Source organism: Cyprinodon variegatus, unplaced genomic scaffold (assembly GCF_000732505.1).
Source record: "Cyprinodon variegatus isolate N-32 unplaced genomic scaffold, C_variegatus-1.0 Scaffold1681, whole genome shotgun sequence".
In the NCBI taxonomy this organism is placed as follows: domain Eukaryota; kingdom Metazoa; phylum Chordata; class Actinopteri; order Cyprinodontiformes; family Cyprinodontidae; genus Cyprinodon; species Cyprinodon variegatus.
This window is the reverse complement of record NW_015152134.1, coordinates 49,265-65,925: the sequence shown is the minus strand read 5'-3', so window position 1 is coordinate 65,925 and position 16,661 is coordinate 49,265. Positions and strand designations below refer to the sequence as shown.

The window sequence follows — 16,661 nt, the reverse complement described above, 5'->3', positions numbered from 1 at the left end:
TTTATATTGCTTCCGTATTTCTTAAATATTTCCAATTTTCATTTCCATCTACCATCTTTCAATACATCAATTCTTCCCTCCTTGTACCCCACATCATTCCCTCCATTATCCACCCTAAAACCAACATTGTGTCTTAGATGGATAATAAGAGAGGTGCAATAACTCAAAAGTCAAAAACCTTACCTAAAAAAAAGCAAGAGGACAATGTAAGGTGTTGGATGTCTTTGTTTGATGCTTATAAAACACTGATTAAAAAAACAATGAGGTTTTTGTGAGTTTAAAGCTAAGTAGATGAAGTAAAAGTATTCAAACAAAATTTAGTATTAAAAGAAATGTAAGCATCTCATAATTAACGTTTCCTTCCAATAGACACACATTCTGCAGGCAGTAAACCAGATTACTATATTAATCAAATATAGAGCCGAGCACATAATTTTTTTGTAACAGCATCATCATCAGCATGCTGATGGTGTCACATCGCTGGTCACACCTATCATCAGGTCAGCCATTGAGGTGCCATTCACCACAAACATAAGTTACATAATGTGGTCATACAAACTGACTTAATTTAAAGTAAATTCGTTTACCAGAATATGTATTTCAGATTATTTTTTCTTCCCCATGATAAGGGTTTACTAACTAACAGTTTCAGACAGAATGTTCAGTTGAAACAACGTAAACTTTTAAATTAACTATATGGTATGGACATTTCCCTTCATCAAATGGAAAAAGGTTTGTTGGTTTTGATGTTCCCTAAATGTATCAAATGATTGAACCACTTTCCAGCTTTTAAACTTTTTTTTCTGTACCCTGATGAAAAAGCCCCGACCAGGCCCCCCTTGTGAGATTGCATAAAATGCCTTGCATATTTTATGCTAAGCTTGAACCTTGTTGCTTTCATCCTGTCGATATTCTTTTATGAGCCTCTCTAAGAAATGTAAGCCACAGCAGGACGAGAGTTTTCCTTTTAAAAGCATTTTTGCATCTCTTTGTCTTCTTGCAGTTTTCTCCTTTGTTGGTGTCTTCTGATGGATGAATATGTCCACTTCTAATAATATCGCCCAGGCCAGGAAACTGGTGGAGCAGCTGAGGATTGAGGCAGGGTTTGAACGCATTAAGGTAAACTAGTTGTTCATTCGCTTTCTTTGTTTGCATATTTCAACTCTCTGATTTCTGTTTTGAATGCATCTCTCTTCCAACTATGTCGTAATAATGCAGCTCGGTTGTTTTTTTCCCCCCACTTATAATAAATATAAAATAACAATAAAACAAACCTAGTTGTTCCACAAAATTATAAATTTGACTAAAATGTGTAAATAAATTATACAGGTACATGTTTTCTTTTCATTTTGATGCCGATAAGGCCAGTTTGTATCTCCAATTATAGGTTCCATTCAAGCTGTTCTTCTTTTCCAGTGCTGCATAATAATATCATTGATGGATTATAACTTTAATTAGACTAACCAATGTCAACTCTGATACGACGTTCAGAACACACTACTGAATCAGCAGAAGCAGCTGGTTTACATGCAAAGTCAATGGTTGACGTGCCTCAAGGCACATCAAAAGGTCCTGCAGCGCATCTAGAGCAGCAGGAGCTGGAAAAATGTAACTTGTGCTGCTTGACGCACCACATCACCCAATCAGAGAAGCTGATCTGGGAGCTGGCTGGGAGACAGATACAGCACTGCTGATGCAAAATACTATGATCACTCCGCTGAAACAGTTTATTAATTCGTAAACTAACCTAAAATGTCAAAACCTGCCTGCAAAATTTGTTTGCTTTTATTATTCTAGTGCGCTGACATTCCGTTCCAGCCGCCGCGAACAGTAGCAGAAATCCCCCATGAGGCGACAGGGCCAGAGGCTGCTGTTGAAGGGGATTTTCAGTGACAGCGCACCGCCATTGTACTGGGGTTCAGAGCTGGTCTGACAGAGAAATAATATTTTAAGGCAGGATCGTAATCTTGATGAACTGACTGCATAGATGATTTCTTTGAGGTTGACATTCTGACTCATAAACATATTAAAACAACTTTTTGCCAACGTATCACAGCAAATATAGCAGAGCCACTCTCTGCCATTGAACACAGGAGCAGCGGAAGCATCGGACGCATCTGTGCTCACTTTACTGGATGCGCTTTAGGACCATCAAAGATGCTTTTGAGGCCCGTCTGACCTTATTGTGTAAAAGTATCAACAATGAAGCAGCAGGTGCTTTTTTGCTGCTTCTATCACGTGCGCTCTGAACGTAGCAGGTTATTATTTATGGTCCATACATTTCAGTTTCCACCCTAACCAGCAGTGTGTATCATTTTGCTCCGTATTTTAACCCCCTTGTGAAAAACTGAAATTATTCAAGTCTCCAAATAACATCTTAAAAGATGAAAACAAACAAATCAACACAGTCAATAAGGAAGTGACCATCTAACAATCTTAAAGTTTGATTGAATAAATTCTCCCTTCTTTCCTTAATGGTTTGTACTGCATCACTATATAATTTTCTTCACACTAAAATCATAGGATATCTTTCTTGCTCTCTTTTTATGAACACCTGATTCCTTTTTTCATCCTCCCAGGTGTCTAAAGCAGCAGCGGACCTGATGAGTTACTGTGAGCAACACGCTCGTAGCGACCCACTGCTGGTTGGCGTGCCCACCTCTGAAAACCCTTTCAAGGACAAGAAACCTTGCATCATCCTATAGCTCCATAGCTGCTTTTTAGCTCTCAAAGACATACAGACAAACACGAATACATACACACATACATAAAACAGATGCACCTATTAACATAGGCTTACACATGAAAGTTAGCATTTACAATAAAAATCAGTCCCTACACTCTCTCAGATATCAAGAAACCCTATCTGACATTTTAGGGCTACAAATTCAATCACTATAAATTTAGCAACTTTGAAACAGTGCCACAACCCAGAACCACCAGTAGGGGGCAGGTATCTTGCCCCTTACAGTGTGATATCAGTTAGATACAGAGTATGGTCCAAGGTGCTTTGGTATTATCCCCATATGCTGGTGAATTAAGAACTGTTTATCATAAAAAAGGATTTTTGACCTTAACAGTCAGTAAAAAGCTGTTTCTTTTCCATCACTGGTCATGAAGCGAGGTGTTGGGTAAACGATGGGCAGCTGCTACACAGGCAGGCAGTGGGAAGAAGCATGTGGGAAACACAAATGAGTGGTAGGCGCAAAGCCAACCGTGCCAAACACGACACAGTGTCGCATTGAAAAGCCCAATAAATGCTTATTTTTCTGCGGAAACTTAAAAAAAGAAAGAAAAAAAAGACAATCCGAGAGCTTTGTCTTTAGCTAGAGTCTTTGATTTGGTCAGACCACAGCATGTTCCCCTCTTGAATCCGTATCAACAGACCTCTTCTCCGCCTGCAGCCTCTGTGTGGCTGCCTCCAGCCTATTTTGGCCAAGCCTCTAGCTGTGCCAACCTGTACAAAAACCTGTCTCTAGATGCTGATTTGCTGTCGCTGGTTCCACTGCTGGCTTGTGATAGCTGCTGTTGGTCAACATTGATGTCTTAGCGGACTTCAGATCTGCACCAACCAGAGGAACGCAGTGAACAGCTCTACAAAGAACTCAAGCTATTAACCATGGACGTTTACTACTTTTTTTTTTTTTTTTATCAAGAAGTACTTGTTTGTGAACTCAGTGTTTGTTTAGGTATTTTGTTAAAGCATTCCTTAACGTTTAAGACGATACTGTACATTTTTTTTTATTCTTTTACTTTGACGGATACAAGGCGGTACCCTTGGCTGACCAGATTTAAATCAGGGGTCTAACCGTATGGGATCTTAAAGTCTCTATTGTATATCAAACCTTCTTGTGCTTTAATTTAAGTTGGAGCAAGGCCACAGACTGACAACACTGGAGAATCAATCTGCACCTAAAGAAAAATAATTTTTACTTTTATATAGAAGATTTTCAGCTCTTATTGATTGTTTTGTTTTTTCCTTGAGCTTATTCATACATTTAGAGAATGATTTAACAAGATAGAGATGTATCTGAATAGAAAAATATTGCATCCGTAGCTTCAAATCCAGTCAAAACAGCAAAGGATTTTTATTTAATGCAATTTTGCGACAGACGGGATTAATCTTGGTTTCCCCCTTTCTGTGTCCTCTGCTCCTCCACAACACTGCTCCAATCTAAAAACCAAACATGATTGTAAAAACTGAAAATGAAAAAGAAAGAAAATGGCATTAAGGGAAACAAACTTAGTGTAAAAACTTTCTTTTAGACGTGCAGAAGTGATAAGTTGAAGAGTAGCTGTTTTGCAGTTTTATTTTTTATGTTACCTTCTTTCTATGGAGTCCATGAAAGCTGATCAGTTGAGTATTACTACCCTGTACAGTGTTTGTAAGATACAAAAATCTAAACACAGAATTTCCCCCATCTGTGGATGTTAAATTTTTTAACACTGCTTCTTTCCTTTTGTCAGTCAACATCATGTCTCTTTTTATTTTTCTTTCAGTTTTTAAAGGCTTGCGACTGTGGAGGTTGGTTTTAGCCATAGCTAAAAACAAAATAACAGAAGTCAAGGTTAGATCAAAGAAATCTAACACAATTATGGAGTGCTACAGATTGAGTCTTTAAAAAGGATCAATCAACATCAGACCTCATTTCAGTGGGAAACAACTAACCTCCTTAGCCTTCCTTTTCTCTTAAACAGGACATTTTTGGGGCAACAAGAAACACATATTTTATAGATATACAATTTCCTTTTCTGGTCCTTTTTATGCTGAGAGGGTTGATACTAAAAGCACGAATACAAAAAAGACTGAAGATTCATTTTTGCTAAACTACAAAAATAGGAAAGTTGATTTGCACAATATTATATTTTTTGAGAGTTGGGCTACAGATCATGATGCTCAGGTCAGTTACACTGTAACAGTAGATTGGCCTGTTGTGCTGCTGACGTTTGAAGACTGAGAGAGATTCCTCTATCCTATGGTTCCTCATGCATGTATTGTACTCATATCAATGATACACCTAGAAGTGTATAAAAGTGGGCTTTGCTTACAGAAGCCAGACTGTGTAGGAGATTTTAATCAGCAATGCTAAATTCTGATATTGAACACTAAAAATACAACCTCAGGGTGACAGTGTATGAAGGATAGCGTGTGTGTTCATGTGAGGAGGGGTTCTCTTGGTGTTTTTTTTTCTCTTTTGCATTTCTAGGGAAAATGCTAAGACTATGAGCGCACAATGTCTCCAGTTCTGCTGAGTTTCATTTAGCATGATGGTGTTGCAAACCTGTGGTCCTTCAGTTCTAGGTCAGGGTTAGTGTGACAAGGGGAGAAGTCATGTGCTGTGGCAACTGTGTTATACTATAATCATAGCATTATATAGTATAATGTTTGTACTCTCAGTACAATCAGGTTTCAGGGTTTTCCAGTTGTAAATACTCTGAGACTTTCAAGTTCAATGTCTTAATATTTTACTGTTGCAGCTAGGGTTGCTGTCTGCTATATGAAATATTTTCTGCTATAGAAAGAAGCAAAATACACTATAGGGCTGGACTAGCCTGTAATATATACAGTATCCTAATTTAGTTATATAAAAAGGCTTCAGGAAATTTAAACCATTACTGCCTAATTTAACCTGTTATGAAGGATGTGACAGCTAAAAAGAGACAATATCCCTAGCTAACTGCAAACAATGAAAGTGGGTGGGGCTAACTATTATTACTACAATTCAGACGGTTTTTATTGCGATAAACCAGAGGCGAAAAACTGACCTCAATTAGTGAACATGTTCAATTAGCATTTAAAAAACATTACCTGCCTGTATTGCTCACATCAGTTTGCACCACAACCAGAGCAAATCCTTCCGGTTTTCCTACGTAAACTGGTCTAAGAGTGAGCCTCTACTTTTAAGACGGAAAAAAAAATATGCAGAATTAACATCCACTTATTTATGAAAGTGTGCTAACTTTAGGATAAGTGGAGCACATGTGTAAAAAAAAAAGAAAACAAGTTTGCATTGCTAACAGCTTCAATTGATAAACTTAGGCTATTTTTTTCCTTTTGAAAACTACATTTCAAAATTGAATATAAGTCAATAAAGTTTGATAGAACTATTAAAGAGCTGTAACATTGATAATTTTGCTTCTTTGGGTTTATGAAAGAGTAAGTCAAGGTTCTTTTGAACATGTTAATGAAATATCTCTTAAACCTGAGCATTGGCCCATCAGCTGGTTATCTTAGTTTGAATACAACTATAACAAAATCTCCCATTTTTGTTTTCTTAAATAAAATGCTTTATATTGCTCTCAACTTTTCTGCTCTAGAAATGTACGAGCTTTAGAAGGGCTAGTGGGATGATTTTTCTGTTACAGGTTTACACCTTTGTTTTTGTTCTGAAATCTAACATGCCTAAACTAATTGTGACAAACGGATAACGGACATAGCTGTAGGAATAAATGTTTGGTTCTATATTTTTAAATATGCTAAATATGCTTATAAAACTTTTCAGTTATTGTTTCAAATCCTTAAATCAATGTTAATGCTCAACTTAAATACTGTTTAATGAAAGGAAGATGGAGAAACTTGTGGCAAAAGATCAGCAATTACAGACATGTGAAAAGAACTCATATTCTGGTTCGATTAATGAAACGACAAAAAACAATTTGTAACAATTTATTCATATTTCTTATATTTCATTTTGTAAACCGGTATTGAGGAGGGTTAAAGCTAGAGAAGTATACTCAAATGTAAAATGTGCATGCATATCATGTCAGCGCACACACTGTTGCCCTAAAAATGTCTGACCTTTTTGTTTTTATACACTTTTTCTCAGTCATTCCATCTCTTCCTGGGCTACAATCAAAGACAGTCAGGCTGAATTGCTGATTTTGCCGACAGTTTGTCTGATTGATTAGTTGTTACTTTGCCTTATAGTGGCGTATATTGTGTTATTGCTGGTCATGGATCAACAGAACAAACAGTCCTGAAGTGAAGCATATGGCTCACTGTGAATTCACTAAGTGAGCTCGACAAAATTCATTTTTGGTCCCATTGAGGAGAGTTTTAGGCTCTTCACTGGTCAACTGTCATATCAAACATCACTCAGTGGGCTCGGCGTGCCATCTGAGACTCATTTTTTTGCGTTCTGATCTCCAGTGTATGCATACAGTATATGTATCCTTTTGCCTTGATTATGAAAAAAATATATATATTTTTTGTAACTGTTCTCTAATGTGCCATAACTCATGTTTTCTTGCACACTGTTAATATTTTGTGGATATTGCTGTTAAAAAATATTGAGAAGTAGATAACATTAAAAAAGATATGATTACACAACCTGTTGCTTGACTCGTGTGTTAACAGCTGCTGATTACACATGCATCCAGCCCATCAAGTTTTATTTTTGTGCATGTGTCTAAGCAGAATAGTTTTTTTTTTTTTCCTGCAGACTGCATAAATTAATAAACCACTTGAAGACAAAAATCCACCAGATTAACAAGTACACTGTGTGCAGAGCAGAGATGAAATTTTAATGTGCCAAATTTAGCAAGGAAAAAGCTTCCACTAGATCTTTACATAGGCTTCTAGGTCTCATCTAAGCTTTTCAAATCTGTGGTTCAACAATGAAAGCTTCTTTTAAATTTTAAATCATGCTTCCTCCTGATCAGTCTGATTTGTGGGGAATGAGGTTTGGGGTGTGGGTGAATCACAGCCATTTGGAACTCAGCCCATCACCTGTTATGTGTCTCAGTAGCAGAGTGTAAACAAATGTCTGTTACATGTGCCTGGGTGTTCCCCTTCTGGCCGAGCGTTGGGCAGACATGTGAGGGTGAAGAAAAAGGCAGGGAGTAGAGCAGAGGGCATTTACTGTAGTGACAGTTTTCCGTGCTTCCATGCATGCAGCATTGAATTGCAGGAAGGTTAAAAATATGTAACAAAACAAGAATAATGAGAGAAAACTGAGGGTTTGACAGGAGGCTTTTACAATTTCCTGTAGGGACAGTAAGTCTGCATCAGCTGGCTTTGCCTGTTTCTTTCAACGTAGTTTCAGTCTCCACCCTGGTGTCATTCTGTCTGACTTACGTTCACACAAAAGAAAAGGTTGTCAACAAAGACTTTGACCCAACTGTGCGTGCATTTTTTCCATTACTTCAATGCCAGTGTAAACACAACTCAGCCAGTTCCATGATGCACACTTGACTTTCCTTTTGAAATCTGAGTAGAGGTACTCTTGATGATTCCAATAATTTATTGACTTATTGCACAAAAATACACCCGAACAAATGATACAAATAATAAATTAACAGAACATTTCATCTTTTTAGAAAATAGGCAACATTAGAAAAGGCACATCATGTTACAGTCTTTATCAGAAATACAGATTATCTGTATCCTCCTGAGATTTGAATTCAGACCCAAAGCATCAGGTCTGGAGACCTTGTTTTTTTTCAGTTTGTTGGTTCTGCAAAGCCGGCCAAATCCTCTGTCTTCTTTCAGTACAGTTTCAGTTTCCATAGCGATCACTCTTCCACAGGTTCAGCTGCTCAGCAAAAAACGCACACCCAGCCTTTTCTAAAGACATTGTGTATGCATACCACACTTTCATACTCAACCCTTCTATCTGGAGACTCTCCCTACTCTGAACACTCAGGAATGTTGGCTATACAGTAGCTTTCACTATTACAACATGTCAGTCCAGATAGTAAACATACAAATCTTCCAGGTATGTACTGGGTGTGGAAAAGTTACAGTCAATAAACTAGTCCTTGAGCACTGAGACTGTCCAAACAGAAGCCCAAATAGGTAAATAAGAGAGTTTCTGTTTAGAGATGATAATTTAATCCACTCCTCTGTTTTTATATCTTCTGCAGAAATGTCCAACTGTTTTAGAGCGACCCGGAGAACCTTTTAGGTCCCTGCTACTATCAGTTTTCTCACTGAGAGCAAGTCCACTCAAGCCTATTGCTTTACAAGCATCAATATCCTTTGTTCCTTTTAGGAGTTTAATCCAGAAACTCCAGGTTTCCTCAGGAAAGACCCTTCAACGTTCCTGCAGAACCAGCTCAGGAACCCACTGGTCGAGGCGTCGGCTCTCTTGGCAGTACATCCCAACTTCTTGCAGTCTGTAGTGATCTACTTGAAGATTCTGCATGAAAAGAACGAAAAAGATTTTCAAACATGGTCATATATTAAAGACAGATCTGGTCTGCAGACAGTAAGAAATATTCACAGAGGAGAAAAACACTGTGAAAAGATAGTGAATTTTTGTCGAAAGCACATGCTGGCATTAGATTCTCGTGGGAGGTAGGTTGTGTGAAAATATACCCATTAAACTGCCCAACAATATTTAAAATGAATTGATTAAACTGAATGGATGTAAAACAAAACAGTATCAAATCAAAAAAAGGGAACATTCCTTCAACTGTAAAAGTCAATTGGGGGGCTTCATGCTAATTCTTCAGCATATGTTCTTTTAAATTGAATTGAATTATAAAGGTGGAGTAATTTTAAAATGCAGGGCAAACTTTGAGAACCTTGTACAGCCCATAATTTGTTGTAATAAACCCACCGTGACCAGCATGCAGTGCAGGTCTCCGCTCTCCTCTTGGTTTTGGTTCGCATCCACGCCTCCCAGAAGCTGCCACAGTCTTTGAACCCCAGAGACCCGCAGGATATTGATGCCACTGTCACAGCAAAAAGACTGCAGCAACGTGAAGTGGATCTGCAGTGCCACGTCCTCTTCATCGTCAGCTGCTAGGACGCACAGGACCACACTGTCTGGATCTCTAGAACAACAAAGAGAAATTTTAGGGGGGAAAGACACAAAAACAACACTTGCATGTTTGAAGCTTTGTCACCCTCTGGAATGTGAGAGGAGCAGATCCATCTGATAAGCCATAATTAATGGTTTCTACTCACGCATTGAGCAGCTTTGCTGATTCATAGATGCCAACGGTGAGGCAGTGCTGTTTCTGGGCAGTTAAAAGCAACTCCTCCAGTGCCAAGCTTGCAGACTGCATCCTGAAGATTAAGAGAGAGAACCAGTCTTTTAAACACAGAAGGAAACCAAATTAAAAATGTAGCCATTAAAATGCTTAGAGAAAACTTATGAAAAAGTTAAAGCACTGAGAGGACATAAACGGATAGTACAATTACAACATATGATTCATTTTATCGTGCATGCTGTGCAGTAAAACATTTGTGCAGCATGCATGAGTATAATGTCTGCAATAATAAAGTGAAATATATGTACTTCATTGCAGCACTCATGCTTATGCTTTCATTTTCACGGAATCTGCAGCTCTGTCTTGCAGCAGAGTCTCAGGTAACTACAGGGTCAAAGGACGTAAGACATTCCTGTCCAGAACAGGACGTCCCTGCAGAAGGCACAGACAGTTTGTTTCCAAAACCAAGAATCTGACCTGTTCTCGAAGGAGGCGACACTTTCCTCAGGAACCATATTTGCAGATCAGAAATATAATCCCAGCTTCTTCAAAGCGTGACAACAGTCTGGTGGTTTTAAGTCCCAAGAGTTGTTAGATCTCTCCAGACGCGTTTGCGACGCAGCGTTTGTGGTTGGCAAGGTTGCGAAACGCATCTTATAGGAGGGATCAGAGGAGGGCGGCACCGAAACTACTCCACTTCTGCTATTGGCTCAGTTGAAAACCCACGTCTTTGTTCTGTCATGCGGACTGCTGTTTTATTTTTTGCTGTTTAAGTGACTTATTGATTATGGAAAATAAAAATCAGTTTGCTGTGTCACCCTGACAGGGTCCGGATTTGGCACAGCGCACAAATGCATGTGATCACAACCCGAGGTAATAATAAGTAGAAAAATCCATATTTCTTTTTTTTTTTTTATGTCCAGCTGAACACTTTAAAATCTTCTAATAACTTTAATATCTTCTATAACAGAATTTCTTATGGAAGTGTGGCTGACACCTGCTGGTTGACCAAGAGAAACTCCCAATCCATTTCTAAGCAGCAGCAGTTTTCTTTTATATAAAATATTTCAGTAAGATTTGTTTTTTTTTTTATTTGCTCAAATTGTTATTGTTAGTTTCGAATCATTCTAAACAGTTCACTTTTAACCACGTAAAAATTCATTAGATAGATTGATTTCCGTAATGTTAAAATGAAAGAATCATGAACTTTATTATAGCTGATAAGAATATTACTTGGTAGTCAATCATAAAAGAGGGCATATGTGTGATTTGATAATAATAACCAAAGAAAAAACAATCATCTCCTTTTTAAAAATAGCACAATGTAGGAAAGACATAGCATCATTAATCCAAACATTTTTGCCAAAAGAATTAATCATTGTACTTCAACAGTTTTATTTGAAAAGCAAAAGAAGTAAAAAAACAAAAAAACAAATCAAACTTATTTTTTAAGATAAGTTCAGTTAAATCTTAATGCAACTGACATTTTAAAGACAGAAAATCCAAAGCTCTGTAATATTCTTGCAGGTTGATGAACAATTAATAAGCATTTAATTAAAGGGATGGTTAGAGCATTCCCTGATACTTGAAATAAATGTAATGCAAAACTTTGTGTTTAAGAAAAAATCTAATAGAAATCAACCAGGTGTGCTAGTATGTTTTGGGGGTTGGGATGTTCTCGAAGGACAGCTTTAAAGAAACCTGATGGATTATTTCATTATGATACAGTATTATGCAAGTGTTTCATAATGCTTCTGTATGTCTTATCACGTTGCTGCAATGGAAGACATTTTGTCTTTAGTACATTTAAATAGAGAATTTAAGTTTGATTAGTATATTTCTTTTTATATTACACAAATTATTAGACCAAAAAAGTGTGAACATATTAATTTTATATAATCTAATCATACTAAAAAACTCAGATCACAATACAAACTGATTAAAGTATTCAAAGTCAGCCAAGTTAGATTGCCTTTGCAGCAATACCCTTTATCGTGTCCAGGAGAAACCTCCAGCGTCAATTAGAGCATGAGTGATCCTAACATTTGCACAATACTGTAACTCTTAGAAATACCAATACTTTTTATACAATTTTAGGATCATCACGTTCTGTCAAAAATTGGCGAGGATGATCACTGGATCTGTAGAGCTCTGGCCTGCTGTTTTCAGGCCGATCTTCTACGATCTGGTTTTCAAAATAGCTGTCTGCATAGTTAAGCATTTGCTCCAAGGCCATAAACAGCAGTATGTCGGTGTTCTGATCCAGTTCCAGCTCTTCGCTGTAGTTTTTCACTGGCATAACATAGGACAAGGGGATACCCAAGGACTCACTTAACTGCCGGGCCTGAAAAGTTGAGACAACATTTATAGATTAATTGAAATTGCAAGAAGCTTCATTGTAGTCGTGAATTTCTGTTCAAGGTGTCAACCTTCTTCTGGATGTAAACGCTGTGATACACATTGCTTATGTCTTTTGCCACAAGCGGACAGGCTTCATCCACTTTGGTCATCAACAAAACCTGGGGGATGCCTTTCAGAAAACAAAATCAAGAGATTGTAATCAGTACATGTATTCAACCTATGTGTAAGTTAAACTTTAAAAAAAGTTTATTTTCAATATCTTTTCCAGTCATATCTTTACTTTACATGTCTGCACTTCACAGACAGACGTGTTGTCATTCACATGGCATCTAATTAAAATAAACTGACATTTGCAGTTCTAACATGAAAATGTGTGCCAAGGTTCAAAAGGTACTGTATGAGTACACCTGGTGGCACAGTGGTTAGCATGCGCGACCCATGTACGGAGGCCTTAGTCCTCGACTCTGACGACCCCGGTTGGAATTCGACCTGTGGTCATTTGCCACCTGTCTCTCACCCTCTCTCATAACCCATTTCCTGTCAGCCTACTGTCCAAAAAACAAGCAACTAGTGCTGTAAAACATCAAAAAAATTATATAATGCAATACCATGATCACTGCCCTGATAGCTGACCTAATTGCTCATTTCTCTCACCTGCCTAACTCTGCCTGATTACTAATTGTCCTTCATCTTTTCCACCTGTTCCTGCTGCTTTATAGACCGCTCAGCCCAGCTATAGGGGTCAGATCATTGTTTGTTAGTTTGAGTTGGAGATAATGGCTGATTTCCATAGTTCATGCTCTCATTCTCGGAGGCCAGTGGTGTAAGAGGGTTTTTAATGTTTTAATGTCTTAGTGTTTCCTGATCATGTCCTGTCTCTTATCCACTGATCCTGCCCTGATCCTGTTTTGGCTCAGTGGATGGAGCTACGGTAGTTTAAAATTCCATAGTTTTCTTGAACTCATGTCTTGTTCTGCCTCTCAACTACTGAGCCTATCTCTTGGAACCCTGAATCTGCCAGAACTCTCTGTGGATTCCTGGAACCCTGGATCTACCTGTTCCTGTTCTGATCAGAACCCCTGACGGGCTACGGACTCCTGGATCTCAGAGCCATCCTGTTCTGAACTCACTCCGAGAAGTTGTACTGAACTGTTAAACCAGTTAAGTGACCCTCATGGATAATCCTCTTCTGTCAGATTACAATGGTCACTTACCTGTGTTTCTCCCAAACCAGAGTGCCAATGATCCAAAGATCCACAGCTCCATGCGTCTGTTTGTCTTTAATAAATGCTTTGAACTTTCCCACTGTCTTTCTCACCTCAAATTATGAGTCCTACATTCTGAGCTCATGACACACAGTTATCTTTTGTATCCATAGAAAATTCCCACATACCAAGCTGGTTGGCTTTTTTCCGGATAGCAGAGAACTTGTCCACCATTTTCTGGCTGAGAAGAGCCACCTTGCAGCTATCGATCACATAGGCCAAACAATGAATCCTGTCACTCAGATTCACGTGTTTCTTGTAGCCTGGAGAATCCTCTAGGATTGATGAACTGGTACTAAACTATAGTGAACAAACAAATAAATAACTTAAATTATTGCAGTAAATTATAAGAGTCAAGCGTATTGTCACACCAAAGCACGCATGTATTTAAAGACCTGGTAGCGATCCACCATGTGTCCCTTGAAGATGCTGACTACATCATCAATGTTCAAACCAGACTCAGGGTTTTCCTCCAGGCCCATTGTGTCACAGAGGACCAGTGGAAGATTTCCTCCACGTCTTCCTGCCTTAATAGTGTAGGCACGATACTACAAAGGGAAGAAGAGTACAATAATAGGTTGCATGATGGATATTGGAATCCGGATAAAAATAAATGATTTATCAACCATCTTTGTTAAGTTGCAAGTGGTGCAACGCATTTATATTTAACTGATAATGCTGCACATTTCTTTTTTTTTTTTTTGAAGCTCAGAGGACAATCTAATAGTGAGCATCTAGTACCTGCGTGGTCACACTAGTTCCTGCTGTACCAGTGATGGCCTGGCACGTCATGTTGCCTCGAAATGCCGAGTTGATGGAGTTGAAAAAGCTTGATTTGCCGGCCCCAACAGGGCCCACCAGCAACACACAGGCTTGATTCACCGTTTGGATTTCAGGCTGATAGTTCTGGATGCTTTTCATCAGTTGTTGCTTTTTCCTACACATCATAAAAATATATCTTATCGGGGATTTAAAAAAGCTACTCCTGACTTCACTGGCAGCTACTGGCTACCACTCAGTGAAACAGTGTAAAAACTAAAACAACTTTTGGAGTACTCCAAAGTTATTTTCTCTTCCCTGTGACAATTGATCTGTTTTTAACTCAGCTGCTATTGTGTTTTTCTCTTTACTCAAGGACCTCAGAACATTGGAAAACCACAGAATGGGATCTGTATGTAAAAAGCGGTCTTGGAACCGCACATACTCAGCTGTCCACTGGATATTTCTCCAAGGCTTCTCCAGGACATCTAGACCTATAGTTGCGGAAAATAAACATATTAAACCACTGATTTGACTCCATGTATAATGCCAAGATAGCTTGACCTTTATTGTATACAAACACTATTATTTCTACTCACACACTTAATAATAGATATAAGTTAATAACAATGTGTTGTATTATTAGAGACACTTGTTTTTTAAAAATGGTTATGGTTCTTTCACAGACCTTCAACTCGATACACCTCAAACTCTGTCAGCTTTAAGTCAGTCCCATGCATCTCTTCTGGTTTGAAGTTGAAGCAACTTCCTGGATTGGACTGCACGGCCGACTTGTCCTCATGCAAGAAAACCAAGGCACCATAATTTGGACCAGAGCCTTCATCTGTGAAAGCATGCTGCCCACTGATACCCCCAACTCTCAGGGGTTCTTTTCTCCCATCATTGATGCTGTAAAGGAAAGCCTCTCCATCAATGACAGCAGCGCCACTCTGGGTGTAGTCCTTGGATGTGTATGCCCCAAAGACAAACCCTGCAGCGTTGTAGGCCACAATGACAGTTGGACCCTGTCTGTCACAGTGGCCATGGAAGGCAGCAGCAGTGAAACCGTGAATGGTGGCTTTGTAAAGAAGGTGGAGTCGGACATGACCGAAGAGAGACATGAGCTGTTTCTCCTGGTGTTTGGACAGGCTGGATATGACTGGAGGCATGATAGAGGATGGGCTGGACAAAGACACATAATAAAAATAGACTTTCAATCATTTGTTCTCACTTGCAGCTTATCGGGTGATTTTAGATGTGATTTACAATTCTACATCCATTAAAGTTGCCAGATAAAAACAAATATATATGTCTTGATGAATTATTCATACTTCTCTGAACTTTTTCACTTTTTGCTAAGTTGCAAACAAATTTCAGGGGGAAAAAAATGTTAACCTATCAAAATCTGAAATGTGTGGTATGCATTTGTATTCAGCTGAAATTGGACAGTGTTCAGCTACAGTTGCTGTAGTTGCATCTATTATGTTTATCTCTACCATAAGACTGATGGGTTTACCTATTGATTTTTGTTCTAGATTAGTTAGAATAGGAAAAGTGAGCCTCTGTCTGTCTGTCTGTCTGTCTGTCTGTCTTTCTGTCTCTCTGTCCTTGAATATATGACTGCACTTATACACTTATATATCTGTTTGTGAGCCAATGTATTTAAAATTAAAAAATCAACTACAGAGCTTTGAAAGTTCCCTTGGATGAAGCAGTAGATGTTGTTTTTACTTTCAGTTTGACTTACTGAATAATGACATCATGTAGCCAAGAACTTCAAAATGTTCCCACTGTGCTATAGTTTTGTTGGACGGTGATTAAACAGCCATAATTCCTATATAAACATGAAGATCTAAAAGTAATCTGTATAATATATAAGAGTCAAATATTTTATATGAATATAGAAGAGAAAAAGCACTGGCTCCTTGCATAATTGGAAACACCCAAAAAGTCTTAACATTTTCTTTACCAAAACCATGGTACAGTTTTTCTATAAGAAAATTGTATTTTCAAGAATTATTTGGATAAACACTTACCTGTGGGTGATCTTGTGGTCAAAATCTCCTATCTGTTGGCAGTTTGAGGTGTGTCTCAATCCAAGTGCAAAATATAATTTTTCCACTTTCACTTTTTATATGACAAGACTTGCCATATATGGGCTAAGACAAGCACAGTTTTATGTGAGTCTCTCAAACAAAACTTTAGCCTTCGATATTAAACCAACTTAAGCTATTTTAAAAAATCAAATAGTTTCCTGAATTCCTCTGGTTAAGATAACTCTAATCATAGCATTTTATTGTGCAAAATATGCATTCACCATTGAGCTAGAGTCTCAAA

General features: G+C 38.2%; 3 protein-coding genes across 5 annotated transcripts in view; 1 reads left to right on the top strand and 2 right to left on the bottom strand.

Annotated features, from left to right (window-relative positions):
* The window catches only part of gng7 (guanine nucleotide binding protein (G protein), gamma 7), a 9,215-nt gene extending 5,927 nt beyond the window's left edge, over positions 1 to 3,288 (top strand). For both annotated transcript variants that reach the window (XM_015404279.1, XM_015404281.1), the window contains exons 3-4: positions 1,004 to 1,119; positions 2,580 to 3,288. In XM_015404279.1, the coding sequence (XP_015259765.1) occupies positions 1,033 to 1,119; positions 2,580 to 2,705 (213 nt within the window). In that variant the 5' untranslated portion in view covers positions 1,004 to 1,032 and the 3' untranslated portion in view covers positions 2,706 to 3,288. The remainder of the gene's footprint in view (positions 1 to 1,003; positions 1,120 to 2,579) is intronic.
* Positions 3,289 to 7,674: 4,386 nt separating this feature from the next.
* On the bottom strand, positions 7,675 to 10,573 carry LOC107104296 (growth arrest and DNA damage-inducible protein GADD45 beta-like). The gene is made up of 4 exons (XM_015404276.1): positions 10,417 to 10,573; positions 9,914 to 10,015; positions 9,564 to 9,780; positions 7,675 to 9,140 (listed from the first exon to the last, which is right to left on the bottom strand). Exons 1-4 carry the CDS (start codon positions 10,452 to 10,454, stop codon positions 9,036 to 9,038), a joined length of 462 nt encoding a protein of 153 aa, XP_015259762.1. The 5' UTR covers positions 10,455 to 10,573; the 3' UTR covers positions 7,675 to 9,035.
* An 851-nt stretch (positions 10,574 to 11,424) lies between these two features.
* The window catches only part of LOC107104295 (interferon-induced protein 44-like), a 6,589-nt gene continuing 1,352 nt past the window's right edge, over positions 11,425 to 16,661 (bottom strand). Inside the window, exons 1-8 of one of the 2 annotated variants that reach the window (XM_015404275.1) lie at positions 16,361 to 16,478; positions 15,013 to 15,506; positions 14,770 to 14,818; positions 14,307 to 14,502; positions 13,961 to 14,113; positions 13,694 to 13,865; positions 12,369 to 12,469; positions 11,425 to 12,283 (exon numbers count right to left, since the gene is read on the bottom strand). In XM_015404275.1, coding sequence (XP_015259761.1) covers positions 12,023 to 12,283; positions 12,369 to 12,469; positions 13,694 to 13,865; positions 13,961 to 14,113; positions 14,307 to 14,502; positions 14,770 to 14,818; positions 15,013 to 15,493 — 1,413 coding nt within the window. In that variant the 5' untranslated portion in view covers positions 15,494 to 15,506; positions 16,361 to 16,478 and the 3' untranslated portion in view covers positions 11,425 to 12,022. Of the gene's footprint in view, positions 12,284 to 12,368; positions 12,470 to 13,693; positions 13,866 to 13,960; positions 14,114 to 14,306; positions 14,503 to 14,769; positions 14,819 to 15,012; positions 15,507 to 16,360; positions 16,479 to 16,661 lie in introns of those variants that run through there. The other variant, XM_015404274.1, reaches the window with a different exon arrangement.

Coding starts and splice junctions, on each gene's coding strand:
- LOC107104296 (XM_015404276.1), bottom strand. CDS start 10,454: ATGGTTCCTGAGGAAAGTGTCGCCTCCTTCGAGAACAG. Junction 10,016..10,416: donor GTCGCCTCCTTCGAGAACAG/GTCAGATTCTTG, acceptor CTTAATCTTCAG/GATGCAGTCTGCAAGCTTGG. Junction 9,141..9,563: donor TGCACTGCATGCTGGTCACG/GTGGGTTTATTA, acceptor CTTTTCATGCAG/AATCTTCAAGTAGATCACTA.